The sequence below is a fragment of the Micromys minutus genome (genome assembly GCF_963924665.1).
Source record: "Micromys minutus genome assembly, chromosome: X".
Taxonomy (NCBI): Eukaryota; Metazoa; Chordata; class Mammalia; order Rodentia; family Muridae; genus Micromys; species Micromys minutus.
This window is the reverse complement of record NC_137970.1, coordinates 54,110,927-54,130,293: the sequence shown is the minus strand read 5'-3', so window position 1 is coordinate 54,130,293 and position 19,367 is coordinate 54,110,927. Positions and strand designations below refer to the sequence as shown.

The 19,367-nt window shown below is 32.8% G+C and overlaps 1 protein-coding gene across 1 annotated transcript in view; it reads left to right on the top strand.

Annotated features, from left to right (window-relative positions):
• Positions 1–19,367, top strand: part of BRWD3 (bromodomain and WD repeat domain containing 3) — a gene marked incomplete at its 3' end in the record, with an annotated part of 87,571 nt that overhangs the window by 20,390 nt on the left and 47,814 nt on the right. The window contains exons 7-11 of the mRNA XM_080909813.1: positions 8,749–8,909; positions 10,093–10,314; positions 15,333–15,433; positions 15,910–15,980; positions 17,096–17,196. Coding sequence (XP_080765939.1) covers positions 8,749–8,909; positions 10,093–10,314; positions 15,333–15,433; positions 15,910–15,980; positions 17,096–17,196 — 656 coding nt within the window. The remainder of the gene's footprint in view (positions 1–8,748; positions 8,910–10,092; positions 10,315–15,332; positions 15,434–15,909; positions 15,981–17,095; positions 17,197–19,367) is intronic.

The window sequence follows — 19,367 nt, the reverse complement described above, 5'->3', positions numbered from 1 at the left end:
TTTCAGACTTTTCCTACTACTGAACTTCAGAAGTAGCTTACTGTTTCAGGGTGGGTTTTTGTTGTTAGCTGGTTTTCTTTGTCTTTTAAGCTTTTAAAGAAATATTTTGTAGCTCAGTATAGCCAGAAGAGTTGATGATGATGATGGTAAGTGTGTATGTGTGTGCACACTCACCCAGGAATATCTACACACATACACACCATGGGACATGTGGAGAAATACAGAATAACTTACACCATATGAGTCCCTGGCATTGGACTCAGTTTGTGAGTCAGGCCTAGGGGCAAGTACCTTTACTTGCTTTAATGTCTCACCACCAGCCTTTCCAGGGTTTTTTGTAGGGCAGTTTCTTTTAGTCAGTTATGGTCCTTTGTATTTATGGGAACTGTTGTGCTTACTGCATTTTAATACTCAGAAGGTTGTAAATACGTACTCTGCTGATTAAAAAACAAACAAAAAAAAAAAAAAAAAAAAAAAAAGAAACTAGCCAAGTGACATTTTTTCAAAAGAGCAAAGAGGGGTTTGTTTTTCAATGTTGTTGAAGAAAAATAGAAGTGTTCTATTTTTGTAAAATTTAAAGGCATTTGAAATTTAAAAATTAGAAAACTACAGAAGGATTTCAAGCATCTGTTATCATCCTGTCACGGGCAGAAGAAATTGCTGAGTTACTTGACTCAATGGCCACATTGTAAACTTCTGTTTTTGTGTGGGTTTTTTGTTTTGTTTTAAGGCTAGTTTGATAATAAACTTTGTGCTAGGAGAGACAATATTTTCCTCAAATAATACATATCAGAATTCAGTGAGTTATCTTTCTTACAGTTTTAGGCCCAGAAGTTTTATTTGGATTAGGAGCTTTATCAATCTAAACAACTGAACATTATAGGGTAATTCAATTAAGTTTACTATTTAAAGTGTTCTAAGAAAAGACCACCATGTTAACCCTGTAATCTAACCAAATAAGATTTACTGTTTTCACAGAGTGGGGGAGTAAACTTTTGCATGCATGGAAGGCCTCTGAGAGATGGGCCAGGTTAATAACATTTGGCTTAAACTAAAGAATTCATAGGGTTTACTGGTTCTAAATTAGTGGCTGTTTTCTGAGGCAAATTCAGAAATATGCAGGGGACTGGGTGTTATTAAGCAAAAACAGTTTAGAAGTTAGATATTTCTCTCCTGGAGGAAATGGATAGAGCAAACAGGTCTGGGTGCATGATTGGTGAGAAATCAATAATGGTCAAGGTGTGGGGAGTAGTTAATGATATTTTAGAACTGCTGTAGAACCCTGGGAAAAGCAATGTTCCTGGTAACTTTGCAGCTGGCTTTATCTGTGTCTGTCCTCCCAAGTTTGATTGATTTTAGGGCCTTTGTTTTATTTTTCAGTTCTTGCTGACTGACTCTTTCAGTCCTGGATAGCTTTTGACTATTTTAAAATGGAGTCTTGTACATCTTTTCAATAAATGTGGGCCACAATTTTTCATTAATGTTATTTTGAAGACTTTTTTTTGGCTGTTCTTGATCTGCTGAGTTAAGTCTTTTGAGGGGTGGGCTAGAAACATTTTGTAGTTGACACTTCAGGGTTCCACAACGGTAGCAAAAAGTCTTAATATAAACTAAAAACAAAACAAAGCAAAAACCCGAATACAATAGTTAGTGGTCTTTGTGAAATAGTCTTTGGTTCTCTTCCCCCTAGAAGCCAATAGCAGAAGCCAGATCTTTGGTAATTGTGTTGTCTGGCAGATGGAGATAAGATGTAGACATTTTGTGCTTAAAATTTTTATTTCTTTTTAGGTCCACAGTAGTTATATATTCAGTAATGTTATTAAATAGGCAGCTTTTTAAAAGTGGAAAGTGAAATCATGAAACTTTTTCTTTTAGTTAGGGTTTCTCTGGGTAGCCTTGGCTGTTCAGGGACTCACTTTGTAGATCAGGCTGGCCTGGAACTCACAGAGTTCCTCCTGCCTCCTGAATGCTATTAAGGGCATGTGCTGCTACCAACAGCTCCTTTCCTTTTTCTCTATCTCCTGTATCTCCTTGAAGTGAGATTTTATAAAAAGGCCAGTGATTTCAGACTGTCTTCAGTGTTAAGTGTGATATTGATGAGCTGAAATTGCAGAAGGTAAAGGAATAGCTAGGGTAAATGGAAATCAGTATAGTAAACTGGGAGAAGTTTAGTTGAAAACTGAACAGATTGCCTATGACAATGTCAAATGACTTCCTTTGTACTTGTTTGTGTATATGTATGTGTAAGCAAACTGAAGTTCTACACTGCTTACCACTTGTGTGTCTATGTTTACTATTGATGGAGAATTTTCATCTCTACAAGGGCTCTTTATGTTGCCTTTCTATAATAGGACCACTTCTACGTAACTCTAACCTTGAGCCAGGTCAATTACTAATCTTACACAGACGTGGTCACTTAGTATCATGAAGTATCGATTCCAGGATGCTTCACTGGTGATGCATAAATTAATGGGTGCTCCAAGCCCTTTTTTTATTTTTTTACTAGTGTGTGAAAGGCCTTGGATTTAATGGCCAGCACTGCAAAAAGTAAAACAAACCAATAAACAGTATTGGGATATAGCTTAAACTACTGTTTTACATATTTAAAGTTGCCTTTAGATTATTAATAATACTTACAGCCATTTAAATACTGTATAGTTATTTTAGTTGGTTAAGGAATGGTGACAGGGAAACCACCTATGTGCATTTGATACAGATGCAGTTTTGGTTTTATGGCTGTCATTAAACTCAGGGCCTCTCACATGCTAGATAAATACCTTATCCCTAGGTTACACCATTTCTCCCATTTTTAAATATTTGTTTAGTGTGTATTCATACTCACAAGCTGTGATGTACATGTAGGGGTAAGAGGATGAGTTGTAGGAGTCAGTTCTCCATCCACTATGTGTGGGTTCTGGGGATTGAGAAAGAATCTCTTTGATTCTGTTGCTTTGTGGACTCCAGGATAGCTGGTTTGGCACCTTTCCAGGCTTCCTGTCTGCAGCTTCTATCTTGCCTCAGGAGTGCTGGGATTACAGCTGTGAGGTCTGGTGTTTCTTGGGTTCTGAGGACTCACAGAAGGAGTGCTGGGATTACACATGTGCACTGCCACATCACATTTGGATTTTTTAGATGGGTTTAGGCATTGAACTCAGGACTTTAGGCTGCATAGGAAGCACTATATTTACTGGGTCATCCCCTTAGCCCCAATAACAGACATTCTAACTGGGGTGAGGTGGTTATTTGATTTGCACTCCAGTGATACTTTGTGAGACTTTGAGTTTTGTATTATATATATTTTCACCATGTGTTCGTCAACATTACAGAAAGGTCTGTTTTTATTTTTTTTTTATTTTTTTTTTTTGTGTGTGTGTGTGTGTTCATTTGTGTTCTGTTGAGTTTGGGGGATGTTCTTATATGCTGTCTGTATCAACCCTGTGTCATATGAATAACTTCTCAGTATGTATTCCCAGTCTGTAAGTGGTTTTTCTCTGCCATTTTTTTTGTTGTTGCTGTGCAGAAACTCTTAGGTTTGAGATAATAATTTGGTTTGCGTTTATTCTTGATTCCTATGATTTTAGAGGTTAAAAAACAATTTGTGCCCACTGCAATTCTCTTATATTCTGAGTGCCTGTATTTATGCCAATGTTGTGTTTTAACTATTGTAGCTTTGGAATATATTTTGAAACCACATTTTTTTTTCTTGGGTTGATCATTTGGAGTTGTGGCTTCATACAATTTTGTGATTTTTTTCTTGCCATAGAAGATTGTTTTCATGTTATTAGGCATTTTATTAAAGTAAGTTGCTTTATATATTATAGATATTTAACCATATACTTGAGACATTCTACATTAGAAACTTTCTTATACTTACTAAAAGAGACTATGTGGTAGTTTAGATATATCCTGATCATATCAATATCATTTCTTTCACACAAATTTCTAGAAATAGGATTGTTGGATTTTGTAGTACTTCATTTTTTTTTTAAAGTATTTTGAGGGACCTCTATACTTAAACAGGAAAATGATAATATAATGTACATTTTTGCTCTTAATGCCTATTTTTAACAGTTATTTACTGCATGCTTGCATGCATGTGTATATTTATGTTCATGACATATCAGTCAAAGGACAATTTTCAGACATCAGTGCTTTCTTTTTAATGGATTCTTGTGGTTGAACTCAAATCTTCAAGCTTTGCAGTAAGCACCTTTTATCCTACAGACATGAACTTTTCTTTTCTTGTTGATATTTTTTACATCTTCATTTGAGAAATGTCTTTTAAAGTTTATTACACATTTGAAGTTTGTTATTGTTAAGTTCTTTGAATTCCTTGTAATCCTTGTGTGTTTTGGATACTAGCCTCATAGGATCTGTGATTTGTATAGACTTTCTCTTAATCTGTGGTGAACTCTTCATTCCCTTGTTTACTGTGCGACGGTGTTGTTTTTGTTGTTTTGATGAAATCTCATTTGTTCTTAATTTTCTGTTACATATGTTTTTAGAGTGATATAAAACTACATTTTAGGGACTTTACAGTATGGGGGCTTATACGTAACTCTTTGACCCATGTTAAGTTTATTTTGTATTTAGTATGTATGATACTCTTTTTTATGTGGCTATTCTGTTTTGTCAATAGCACTTAATGATATATTTATTTTTTCTCCATTGTGTGATCTTTGAACATTTATGAAGTGTCAATTTACTTTAAATCTTTATTATTGGAAATACTATTCTTTTATATTGTTCATTGTATTGTTTTTATGCAAGAGCCATGTCGTTCACAATAACTTTATATTTGTATTTGTATTTAATTAGGGGAATATCACGCTTTATGCTTTGTTCTTTCTGCTTTAAAATCCATGGAGTGTTTGGAAATTTTATAGTTCCACTTGGATTAAGGATTATATTCTACTTCTCTGAAAAATGTCGTTGGAATTTCTATAGTGATTTATTGTACTCAAATTTTATGATTACTTTTATTACCAAGTAGGTGACTACATGAAAAAAAAAGATTTAACTATGTACTGCTTACAGATTCACTGTACCTCTAATGAGACTTATAGTCAAAAATATATTCCATGAAAAGAAAAACCTAAACCGAATAGGGGTAACTGTATGTTAGATAAAATAGACTTTAAATGAAAAATTCTAGGAAGAGAAAAAAAAAGGGATTTATACTAAAAACAATGTATAAAATATTCAGCATATTTGTGTATGGTGTATTGAAAACAACTTGATTTTGTCGTTAGACCTGAGTCTTATCCCCATGATATCTCATAATTTATATGTAAATAATCCATGCATTTTTGTATAAAATTAGTCCATTTGTAAGGGGAATAATCATACCATACTTAACTTATACTGCTAATGTAGTTTGGAGAGAATATTATAGCAAAACCTATTAACACCCATTACACAACCTATTAAACCTCAGGGAACTGAAAAAGATAAGAGTAAAGCCACTTTTTTTTTTTAATTGAGGAAATGATAAAGAACAGAGATAAAAAAATGACTACAAAACAGCACAAAAGATCAAGTTAATGGTGGTTGTTTGTGCCTATAAGTTTCCTATTCTTTGATGATTTCATCCATGTTTATTTTATAAAATAATGTATGTTTGTCAGTTCTACCTCCCCAACAATTGGTATTTTCATGTTTTGAGCAGTGTCTGGACTTCTGTTTGGCTTTGTCTTATTCTTGACATGTTGAGTTTAATTACTGTTTTCGCAAGCATAGGGGAGGGATTATTTAAAGGAGCATGAAAAATGTGCCATGCCTAGACCATTGAAGAAAATGACCCCCTTTCCCCTTGTAACCTTTAACTGCCAATAGCTCCTCAGGGAGGAATGACTCTCGTGAGTCCCTTTCCATCCATGAGAGAATGTTAATAGGCCAAGCTTTTGACAGGTTAAAAGTGAATGCTTGAAAGTTAATAAAAAAGCAGTTAAAAGGAAGAAAGATTCAAAATAGAGATGAGAGATATTACAACTCATGGTAGAGAAATGCAAAATTCATAAGTTACAGCTCTACAAATTGGATAGTCTGCACTACAGTGAACAACTGTATAGCAAAGCTTAGATAGCATAGAAGAAAGAAAGATTCCTCAAAAAAATAAAACCTGCTCAAAAGTCAATCAGGAAGAAGCAGAAAAATCTGAATAGAATTTTAAAAAGAAATTTCATTATTAACTAAAAGTCTCCTAGTAGCTTGATTATTGAATTCCAACAAACTGTTAAAGAGCAAAATTCAGTTACTTTTAAAACTTGCAAAAATTGAAGGAGATTATACTTCTAGCCACCTTAAGAGTCCACCAGTACCTTGATAATAAAATCAAAGACACTGACATTATCCTTCATGGACATAGATAGCAAAAATTAAACAAAATGTTAGCAGGACTCACTCCACAGCACATTGAAACATTACAAAATATAACCAAGTGTAGTTTGTTTCTATGATGCAAGAATTTATCAACACAGGCAAATTAATGACCGTGAGACAGCAATTGTTAAAATTAAGGGGAAAATGTGGTGCATGCTCTTCTTTAACAATACAGAAAAGCTTTTTGATAGCTCCCCTCTATTGGTGATAAAAGTATTTATATATATATATCAGTGCAGCAAATGCCATATATTTCAAACACATAGCTAATATACTCATCAGTGAAACAGTGAAAACTATAGTTTTTCATTTAAGATTAGGAACAAAACAAGGATGTTTTCTCTATCTACTTCTGTCTGTCTGAATATTGAATATTCTTGTTAAATTGATTGGAAAAGTAAAACATAACACACTATATATGAAGAGAAGATGATATAGTAGTTGACTCACCCCCTCCCCTCAAAAAACTGCATTGAAAAACATTTGAAACTGATAATACAATTTCAGTCATGTTTTCAGGTTACAAAAGCAATACATGAAAACCTCTGGTGTTTTTTATACCCTAATCATAGACTAAAGAGAAATTATGAAACAATGAAAATAATATATTTACAATATCAAACAATAGTATATATAACAATAAACTAAGAAAATGAAAGTTCTCTTTGACTGAAACTGAAACATGATGTTATAAACTGATGATATAAACCAAAGACTATATAAATAGATTGAAAGATATCTGGGTTCATTGACTGGCATTTTTTTCTATCTTCACCAGGTCCTCAAATCTTTGTTTGTTCAAATTTCTTCTTGCTGCTAATTTTCTATTACTTGATTTTGTTCTGCAAGCAGAGGATATTTTCAACGGAGGTGTTTCTCTGACCCCCAAGCCATATTTAGCAGTGTGGGGAGCTATTTTTGCTTGTCATACTCAGTGCTGGTAATGCTATTAGTGTCTAGTGGGCAGAGGCTAAGGTTGCTGCTGACACCCTACAGTGAACAGACCCATCCCTGTAACATAGAAATATCTAGCCCAAAGTGTCAGTTGTTCCTCCATTGAAAACCATACACTTAAACAACATACCCTTTTCTCTGTGTCGCTGAAAAAAAAAAAAAAAAAAAAGACCCCAAAATAAAAACCACAAAGTAAAGCAGATTCAAAAACTCAAAGCATTAGGAAATGGTTACTTGGGGAAAGCAGCATGCCTACTCAGTCTTGTCTTAGAGAAATTTCTGTTTGGTGGGATAGGGAATGGCTACCAAAAAGTAATTCTTACCTAGATTTTTTTTTTACTAAGTCTTATTGTTATTTTTAACCTTTATTCATTTATTCATTGTCTTACAATATTTAAGTGCTCATCTCTAATATACTCCAAGGGTTTGCTTTCAAAGTTTTCTGGCTATGTTTTTGTAATTTTACTAAGTTTAAAGTGGCCAATAGTTGTAACTTTCCTGAAAGGAAGACTTCAGAGCTGCTAATATAGTGAAGGCAATGAGGGTTTCATATTTTTATTGTGGCATGGTTCTAATTAGACTGATCTCGCTAGAACTGCACTCTTGCTTTCATTTTGCTGTGCTTGAACATAGATGTGTTACTGTTTGGTCCATACAGTGTTTTCAGGGTGGTAAAATGTTCTTTCACCTTAGGGTAAATTTCAATATACAGAGATTCTTTGTTATGATTAGAATAACCATGTGGGTTCAGTATTTTTACTGTGTAAGAGAAGATTGGAAGGACTTATACACACACGACTGAGAATTCTTACATTAGAACCAAGGTCTCTAGTTTAGAAGAACAGAATATAAGTGGAATAGGTTGATTTTTTTCAGCTTATGTTACATTCTTGGTAATTAAAAAATTATTTATGTATGTATGTATGTATGTATGTATGTATGTATGTATGTATGTATGTATGTATGTATTTATTTATTTATTTATTTATTCCTGTGTAGGGTGGGATTTAAAATGATCACATAGGATGGAAATAAAATCTCAAAAGTTCAGTCATAAAGACTTGTGGCAAACTCTATAGGTAGAATCTAAAAGATGAGAACTGATAAACAAACCTCAGAAGATTTTTTCGTTTTCTCTTCTTTACTCTTTGTTGCTTAACACCTATGTAGTATCATAGAAAGAGAAGAAGGGAATGTGCTTATTAAATTATAGGAAGCTAAGCAGTATCATCACCAGAACAGTATTGTTAGTACACAATAATTAAATGTATAAAGAAATTTAGACTTCTTATTATGTAGAATTGGTATGTTGGCTATATCCTGGTTTGTCTTATTTTAATAGTCAAAATTGCATACAGTAAGTTTCACTTTCTAATTTTAAGATATATTCTCCGATTTCACTTTATTTTTCAGTGAATATCACATCAGCCAGGCAATTAACCGGATGTAGTCGCTTCAGCCATGTTTTCCCCTCATCTGCTTATCAGCACATTAAGATGCATAAGAGAATTCTGGGACACTTATCTTCTGTCTACTGTGTAGCCTTTGATCGAACTGGGAGGCGAATTTTTACAGTGAGTTAAAAATTTATGATATGTAACATTATACATTTACAACTGAAGCAAGACTCCATGCCATCCAGTATATTATATGTTATAAGTTATTTACTCTGTTTGGACTTATTGATATAGAAAAGTTGAGTTGAAATTGAAAATAATGTTTCATTTTATATAAATGGAGGCTGTTCTATGGTAGCCACTATCTTTCAGGAAATTTAAAAAGTTATGTCCTTTGAAGTCTATATAAACTCAAGATGGTTAGTTTAAATGAAACAAATATACTGTTTTATTCCACTCAACAGAATTTATTAGAAGACATTTTCATTTTCCATTTATATTTGCTTCACATTTGTCTTTAGTGATTAAATCACCTTCAGGATAGAATGGTTGAACTAAACTGTGTATTGCTGAAGATTAAACTTATACATATTTCTTTGATTTTAGGGCTGGTTATTTTTAAAATTTCCCTATTTTAAGTTTCTTTTGTGAAAAATCTATAGTATATTAATATGTCTAAAAATATGAATGTGATTGCTTCATTGCTGTTAACACAGAGGTGAGAGAAGTAGCAATTTTCAATTTTCTATTTATGTCCTATAACAAAGGAAGTGCATTAGAGTTTGAGAATTTGTAACTCAGATTGTATTATAGGCTTTCAGCTGATGATTTCCATCTATAGCCATGATGGCTTGACAATTGTACATGCCATCTTTTAATAAATAGATAATTTTACCATATGAGAATATAATTCATTCTTTTATATTTGAAGCTCACTTGGAATTCTTAAAGGGAAGAGCAACCAAGGTTTTCACCTAGGATTATTAATGGCCTCGGGTTTCCAGAGAGATCAATGTGCACTATAGAGTAAATTAAAAAAAAAAAAAAAAACTATTAAGATAATTAAGCCAAACCTGCCAGGATATAGAAAGGAGCAATGGTGGAAAAGATTAATGGCTCATCACTTAAAAATAAGCATAAAATATTTAAAATGTTTTTAGAATCATTAGTTTTGAAGACTTTGCTGCTGTGACCTTGGGCAACACTAAGTCAGTTGTGTCATTTACAAGATACGTATATTTGCTAATGAGTCTGTGTCAGGTTTTTTTCTTAATAAAATTACTCCTTTGTATTTTTTTCCTTCCTTGTATAAATGGTCCATTTCTGTTCCATTATAAGTCTGTCTTTTGTATCTTTGTAGGGTTCAGATGACTGTTTGGTGAAAATCTGGGCTACAGATGACGGGCGCCTCCTTGCCACCCTGCGAGGGCATTCTGCTGAAATCTCCGACATGGCTGTTAACTATGAAAATACTCTCATTGCTGCAGGCAGCTGTGATAAAGTTGTGAGAGTATGGTGTCTTCGAACTTGTGCACCAGTTGCTGTCCTTCAGGGACATTCAGCTTCTATTACGTCCATACAGGTGAGAACGATGATAAGATCTCTGACATGGTAGTAAAGCTAATTTTCCTATTTTTATTATGGAGAGATGATGTTTTACACAAATATATATTATGTGGACAAAAGCTCAAAGAAAGAATGCTCCTGTAGAGCTTTGTTTCTCTTCTGTAGACAAATATTTTTATTTTTTTTCGTTTTATATAAACCTGTGCCTTTAAAAAAAAACGATGAAGGTTCTTCAAATCCAGAATGAGATACTGTATTTATCTTATGTGTATATGTGAAGAAGGGATGAAACTTGCAAATGTCTGCCTGCACACTACTTAATACCTGTTACTCAGGATATAAAGAGGTTCTAACATGAATATTGGCATACTCTGATAATACTTTATTCAAGATGTATGCTAGGTTTAATATGTGTGTGCATGTAGTTCTAATATTATGAAGACTTTACATTTTTAATTTCAGTGATTTTTTTTTTTGTTTCAACTTGTTGCTTGATATAAAATAGGTTGTCCATATAATACTTTGACCAGATCTTGGTAGTAAAAGGCCTTGCTGTCTTAAAAACCTTAAAAACTCTTAGCAAAACTAAGCTGAAGTTTTCTTTTACTATTCTGTTTTTCTCAAGAGGAAACTAAAAGTTCTTATTAAACTTTTACATGTAGATAAAAGAAAACATTTTTTCAACTTTAAAGAATTTATTTTTCCATTTTTAGAGTAACATTGTAAAGAGAGAATACTTTTCAAAGCAGCCATTACTCATATTTATCATGTTCTATTTTAATAACATAACACTTATTTATAGGGATCTAGCAAAAAGGGTGCTTATTCTGCATTGAATTAAAACCTTTAATTAAAAGTTTGATTGGTTAATGTTATTATGTAGATTGTTTGGAGACCTGATCTTTCTCTTAGTCTTGGATTTTGAAAATCTCACCCTTGTACTTATTTACATCGTTTGGCATTGTGTTTTTGAATTTCACCTGTAGGTTGATTACCCTGATAATTCAAATAGCTTCATCTTGGGCCAGTCTTATTATAGCCATATATCCACTTAGTCAACACTGCCTGACTGTATACTAGATGTCTCAAATCTTAATTCATTTTGCTATTCAAATTTAATCCCACCAGAGATTATGCCATCTGTGGAAGACACTTTTTTTTTTGGTTTCAAAATGCCTGAACGATACTACTTATGAAGTAAAGAGCTCACACTTATAGATATAAAGTAGGAATCCATAATGCAAGCTCTGTCACTACACCTTGTCTGTATGACTTCATGCTGTAAATAATAAAGGCAGAAGTATGTTAGCATAAAAAACATGAATCATGGCTGAGGAATGTGTGTGTACAATCTAAAATCACCCTGTAGGAAGTCACATAAACACATTGGAGGTAGGTACAATTCCTTGAAGGCATACCCTCAATAATCTCTAGACTTCCGCCAGTGACCCTCAGAAAGGTTTCATCATCTTTAATAACCTAAGTTGTAGGCCAAACCTTTAATATGTGGACCTTTGTGGAGACACACAGCATCCTAACTATAGTAACATCTAAACATATGATGATTTCATGATTGTAATTAATGTTTATACTTTCCTTATTTCTTTAGTCTAATCTGTTCCCATATTGCATTTATTCTACTCTGAGAATCTTGAACCTTCTTGCGAATTACATCTGTACTATGCTGTTTAGAGCCACTAATATTTGATACTAGAAGCCCGAGCTATAATTCTCATTGATTTTTCTGCTCTGAACTATCTCCTGTCCTAGTCAAGATTCTAATAGTATACACATGATTATAAAATGGAAGTTAAGTCATATCACTAGTTCTCAGAGCTCTTACTAGCTTCTATTCTACAGGTTAGAGGCAGCTAGTCGTTACAGTGTTTAACAAGACTATAGGTATTTTCAAACTTTAATCTTTCCTTGGTTGCATATACTTTTCCTTTTTCCTGTTTTAGCTGCTGATTAATTCCTATCATTCCTTTTCTCTTTCTCCCTTTCTTTTTCCTTCTCCTCCTCCCATCTTCTTCTCTTCCTCCTCTTCTTTCTATCTTAGCCTTAAGTCTTATGCTAGGCTGAAATTTCTGAGTTTTCTCCTATTTTCTTTCTCTGGAGTGGTCCCTAGATACTTACATAATCACCCATTCACTTTGTAAGTACTCTGTGAAAATATTATCTTCTCAAGATCATCTCTCTGATTTTATCACTTTATTTAGCTTAACAGTCTGTATCTTCTTACTTAAAAAAAAAAAACTTTAAAAAAAATGTATACAGGAGTATTGCATTTTCATTATTTCTGCCCCTTCCTTTCCAACCTCTCCTGTGCCACCTGGTCAAATTTGTAACCTCTTCTTTTATTACATTCTGCTGAGGATGCTTAGTGTTCCTCTAGAGAAATGTATTCTCCCTTCCTCAATAGCCATTGATTGCATATAGCTCTTCATCCAGGGGTGAGGCCTTGTGAAGTTTTAGCCACCCACATTGGCATGGTATTTTGTTCACAGTAATAATTATTCATTGGCAGTCTATAGTATTTACTATAACTTATTAGCTATCTTTTCATTCACAGTATATTATCCCTCCAGTTTATTTCCTTTCTTTTATAAATAGGATTTCAATGAAATATATTTGTAGTGGTTGCCACTGTCAGTTTCTTTTTATGCAGTTTAGTTTTGCTCAATTTTCTCTCTATATATGAATTTGTATGTTAGAAATACATGGCATTTCTTTCATGCTAGGCATCATGGCACATGCCTTTAATCTTACAAGGCAAGAGGATCTCTGAGTTTAAGGCCAGCTTGTTTTATATTGCAAATTCCAGGACAGTCAAGACTAGAGAGACCCTGTCTCAAAAAGAAAAAAAAGAAATATATTTGCTTTCTTTCAACAACCAATAACATTATTGTCAAATGAAATAATATAACCAATATATAGGAGCATGTCAACATATGATAGAACAATTTAAATATATAAATTTAGATTTCAGAATCTCTTGAGACAGTGACATTTCTATTGTTCATGTTCTCATACCTATGGATCAGTAATTAGCAGCAAACTTGCAGACAAGTTAGTGAATATTTTAGATTTCCCAGAGCATACAATCTTTGTCAAATCGCTCAACTTTATTTTTACAAGTGGGAAAATACCCATAGACAGTATAACTGTGTTCCATTAAATGTTATTTATACAAAGCGTCAGCAAGCTGGATGTGGGCCATAATTTGTTGACTACTGACATAGATTGTGGGTAGGCCTTTGTAATACAGTTTTCTTTATCTGAGGATTGAAACTAGTCATTGATAATTGGATACTTACCCCAGAAAGCTCTGAACAGCCCAGAAACAACTCACAGAATGTGTGAAGTTTAAGAAAAGAAAAAAAGAAAAAACCATTATGCTGAATCCTTACACACCAAGAAAACCTTGAATATTTCCAAGTTACATCCTGTTTTACATGTACTTTATGCTCATTATAACTAGTAAGACCTTAATGCACACTATCAAACCTTAAAAAAAAAGCCAAGCAATGAAACTATTAAAAGGCATACTATGTAGAAGTTAGTTTTTAAAAATCTATTAGGTACTAATAGATAGTATTAATGGGCAATGTTTATTTCAAGCATAAGAGTTTACACTGAAGTAATTACATTAACCTTAATATGTATAGTGATTTATTTTGATTTGAGCTCAATATTTATCAGTCTCATATATTAATCCTTAGTTATTATCTCAATGGAAATTATTATTTCCACTTGGATTTTTTTTTCTGGTATTAAGGATTATACTCAGGGCCAGGGCATGTTAGGCAAGTATTCTACCACCAAGTTGTACTTGTAGCCTCTCATTTATGGTTTTAAAATTCATAGCCATACCAGAAAATTTGGTCTGATTTTAAACTTTTTTTCTATGGATTAGCCATAATACAGACAGATGGCTCCTCCCTTCTTTATAATTCTTTTCTGAGGGATATAAAATGCCCAGGATCAGACTAGAGAAGTGCACTGTGGTCCGTTTAGGAAAACAGTGATTCTTTAAATTGGCAACTCACATAAGGGTATTTTTTTCTTAATCTGTTCTTACTGCAATGATATTAATAAAGATTTGGTAAATATAATTTTATTAAGTTAGCAATTGAAAATGGTTTAAATTTTAAAAGACAAAAAAATCAAGTGGGTGCGGTGAATCCCAGCATTCTGGAAGCAGGGGTAAGATTGCAGCGAGTACAGGACCAGCTAGGATTACAAAGCAAAACCTCATCTCAACAAAATAAAAAAAAATCCACAGATATTTTTTGTTATGAACAAATATTTTCTGCATTTGTTGTGATTTAACTTAGTAGTAAATTTGTGAATTTATTCTTCATTAAAATATTCTAAAAGTATTATGCTAAATTATTTAAAACAGTAGTTAGCAGTGAAATATTTTATTTCAGCTTCAAATATTTTCATTTTAAGATTTTATTTTTAGTATATGATGTGTATATGTGTGCAGGGGTGATATGTATGTGTGGGGGGGGTAGTGCCTGTGGAAGCAAAAAGACAGCATAGGAGCCCCTGGAGCAGTGAACCACTCATTGTGGGTTCTGGGAACCAAAACTAGGTCCTCTGGAAGAGCTACAAGCTTTCATCTCTCCAGCCCCTCACTTACTATTTTCTGGAGGCTTTGGCATTTATTTATTTTTGTTAAGTATTTATGCATTTATGGGACTTAAGCAACAAAACCCTGACATTGAAATTGTTTCCTCCTTGTGTATATGTGGTATTCACACATGTATGTGGACTTCAGGCATGCATGTGCTACATACAACACATATGTGAAGGTCAAGGGAACTTACATTAGGTGTTTTTTTTTTTCCACTTATTGTCTGGATTCAGTGAACTAAACTCAGGACCTTGGACATTTTGGCAAACACATTACCCACTAAGCCATCTCACTGGACTGATACAGAAATTCTTAGATGATTTATGTGCTGTATTTGTACAAAAAATCGTTAAAACAGGAAAACTTCATATCTTATTTTACTTCTTTTTAAGTTTTGTCCATCAACTAAAGGCACAACTAGATACCTCACTTCTACTGGTGCTGATGGAACAATTTGTTTCTGGCAATGGCATGTAAAAACCATGAAGTTTAGGTAAGTTTAAATTTTGGAAGTTTTGTGAAAAATGAAGTTTACATAGCTTCATTACCTTGGTGTTAAAGGAGTTCAAGTTTTAAAGTAAAGATTCCCTTTGTGGGTATTTATATCCATACCTATTTTAGTGTTTAACAATTTTAGGATAAATATTCTTATAAAATCTGTGTTGAGACTCTGAAATTTATAGGGAAGAGTAGGGTAAGATATGTTTGAACATTTTATAATAATATCAGTAAAGAACAGGACAATATATTTGCAAAACTATTGTCAAAATTTTAGTGTCATAAATTATATTTATAAGGTTTAAAAACTTTTAACTAAAAATATAATAATAGCTCTTACAGGATTCTTTATTTTTTTTAGCTCTTTAAAACTAATATTGATGCTGAGGAGATCAGTATTCATCAGTGTGCTAAAATTTTTGTCCATTATATGAGCCTAATAGAATTAAAAATGTTTACTTTATTCTTTAGAGACCGGCCAGTAAAATTTACTGAGAGATCCAGACCTGGAGTTCAGATATCCTGTTCATCTTTCAGTTCTGGTATGTACCAAAATTGAATGCTTCTAGCACTTAAAATGATCCATCTATAAAAGACCAATTTAAATTGTTATGAAGAAAAAGTGTGTGTGATTGAAATTAATCCTACCAAAGATGTAAGCCATGTGTTATGCTACATGAATCTTTTTGACTAATTAGCACCTAGTAATTTTTTTAAATTTAATTGAATACATTTTATATAATTCTGGTTTTATTTGGCAAAGAATAAACAGTTCCCAAGTCAAATACCCATTAACTAAAATGTATAGTAGCCAACTCTTCCCATTTGAATACAAAATCCCTAGCTTAACTTAACAGAAAGTATACGTAGTTGTGGCTTCATATATAAGATTTAGAGTTTTGACATAGCATTTTATATAAAATTTAGCATTCTTAAAAGCTTTGACTTGCGTAGTTTTTAATCACTAACTCAATGTTTAATGTATAATTGGTACATTTTTTTAAGGTAAAGGATATATTTTCTTAAATACTTCTCTGTCTTTGTAACACTGATAATTGGACCTAGAGCCTTGAACTGCTAGGCAAACATTGACTCACTGAACTATCTCCACAATCTCCTAACTTCATTTTCACTGTTTAATTATTAAATGTAACTTTCTAAACTGGGAGGGCTTTCATTTTTAATATGTATTTATTGTATATGTATGCATGTGCCCACATTTGGGTATGTCAGAGTACAACAGAGTCAGTTTTCTCCCTCCACCATGTGAGATTTGAGGATTGAAGTGAGATCACTGGGCTTGTTGACAAGCCCCTTTATGCACTAATCTGTCTCATTAGCCCTTACTTTCTTATTTTGAGGCAAGATCTCAATTGCCCAGGCTGACCTTGAAGTCACTTTGAAGCCCTGGACAACTTAAAATTTGTAATCTTTCTGCCATAACCTCTCCGCAGCTAGAATTATAGTTTTGTTAATTGGCACAACTGTATTGTTTGTCATAAATTTTATTTTTCTTTGAAATATTCATATGGCATTATTATTTGTAAGTAAGACAACTGTGTTTTTGAAAGGCTTCTTATTAATATAAGGTAAAAAATTAAATACTACTAAAGAAGTGCCTTGGTACTATGGGTTTTATTTTGTTTTAATCTTCCAGGTGGTATGTTCATTACAACAGGGAGCACGGATCATGTTATTAGGATATACTATTTGGGTTCTGAGATACCGGAGAAAATTGCTGAATTAGAATCACATACGGTAAGAGCAAAATAAGACACTTGTATTTATTGCCTTGTATTTTTAAATCACCCCTGCTTGTCTGTTCTGGGCTGAACCATTCTTTAATATAGATGAATAAGAAAACCTTTAATTCAAGATAATTCTTTAGTAATGAAGGCAAATGTGAAATTCTGGAATGATTATGGTTGTACTATATAAATCAAGCCCTATTTATGAATGTGTATGTATGATATGAAAGGTTTTGAATACTTAAAAGGCAGTTCAATAATATTCAGGGGAAAATACTTTCATGAATTGAGCTTTTTGATCTTTGTATGTTTTTCACAGTATCAAAGGTTCAATAGAATCTAATCTTCCTTAGCAATAGCAGTCTTCACTTATTTTTATTATTAGTGTTTTATTTAGCATACACATTAATGATTCAGTATGTCATCTTCTTACATAAATATTATGCTTTGTTCTTATTAATAACCCATTCTTCCACTTCCTTTCCTTTTTCTGACGACTTTCTCTCCTTTGATTTAGTTTACATAGATCCCATTACCTTATCTTATTCCTTTCATATACTTAAATCCCCCTCTCCTCTCTCATAGTCTTTCTACTTTCATATCATACATATACATTCATAAACATATGTGTATATATATATTATGCATATATATATATATATATATATATACTTACATACTTCATGTATGAGAGAAAATACATTTGACATTCTGTGCTTGGCTTATTTAGAAAAACAGTGATCTCTAATTCCATTCAATTTCCTGCAAATGTTATGATATCATTCTGCTTTATGCATTGACAAAATATAATCCATTGTATTCATGCACCACATTTTGTTTATCCATTCATCTGCTAATGAGCATGTAGAATTTTTCCACTTACCAGTTATTGGGAGTAATGCAACAATAAACATGAATGTACAAGGATATCTGTGTTAGGTTGATTTAGAGTCATTTGTGTGACTCCATGAGTCATATCCATGGGTAATATGGAAGGGTTATTTTTGAATTTTCAAGAAACTTCTATACTGGATTTCATAGTGCCTCTAACACTTTATATTTCCTTCAGCAGTGTAGGGTAGGGGATGTTCTTTCTTCATATTCTGGCCATCATATTTTATTTGTTGTCTCTGTCATAGCCATTCTGACTGTTCTGAGGTGAGATAGAATCTTAATGTATGTCATTTCAATTTGCATTCCCCTGATGGATAGGAATGTGGAAAACCTTTTTAAATATTTATGACCATTTGCATTTTTCTTTTGAGAACTGTCCAGTTTTAGACATATCAAATTCAGCTTGCTCTCATCTTGATGCTTCATATTCTAGATACTAAATATTGGACACTTATTTAAATTGTGCAAGAGAAACACTTAGAAATACTCTGAAATCTCATTCTGAGACCACTAAATGTAATCCGTTTGAGCTAAGCATGATAAGGCAATCCCCTTGCTCTGTGTGTATAAGCACAGTCTAGTTCATAGAGCACTGAGAGAAGAGAGAATACATGAGTAGGAAAGAATTAACAGGGGAATGAAGAACATACAATTTGCAGTTTTATTTGCAAGGTCCAAGGTAAGCACAGAAGTTTTAACAAGTTAAAATCCCCTGTTCAAAGGAATGGTCTCCCACTTGTGTTAGTTGTTAAAGTTATTCTTCAAGATAAGTAAAATTAGTTATTGTTCATGTCAGTGAGAATTCAGAATTTATCAGTAAGTACTGTATTGAAATCACAAAACTATTTAAGTCAGACATATATGAATATGTGATGATGTTTAAAAATAAAAAGTATGAAGTATAAAAGTTTTGCTGTTTATTTTTATTAAAAGTTCAGTTCAAGTGCAGTTTGATGAGTGGGTATTGTGAAAAGAGCGAAGAGTATGAGGGTGTATTTTAGCTTCCTTAGCAAAGAAAGCAAGAAGAACTGTGAATTTCAGCTTTGGTTTTAATGTCATCTTTGTCTACAAAAACATAAATCATTGCATAAAAACTGTAGAACTTACAGAATGTTAGATGAATCCTTTGTAATATTTAAAAGGACATGTGGAAAACAAGTAAATAGTTCTCTAAAGTTATATCAACTATTGGGAACTTTCAATGAACTCAGTTGTTTTAAGGTAGGTCCTTCAATATTTTGTTATCTCAAGGAGGATGTAGTACCCTAGTACCTTTTCAAAACTAAG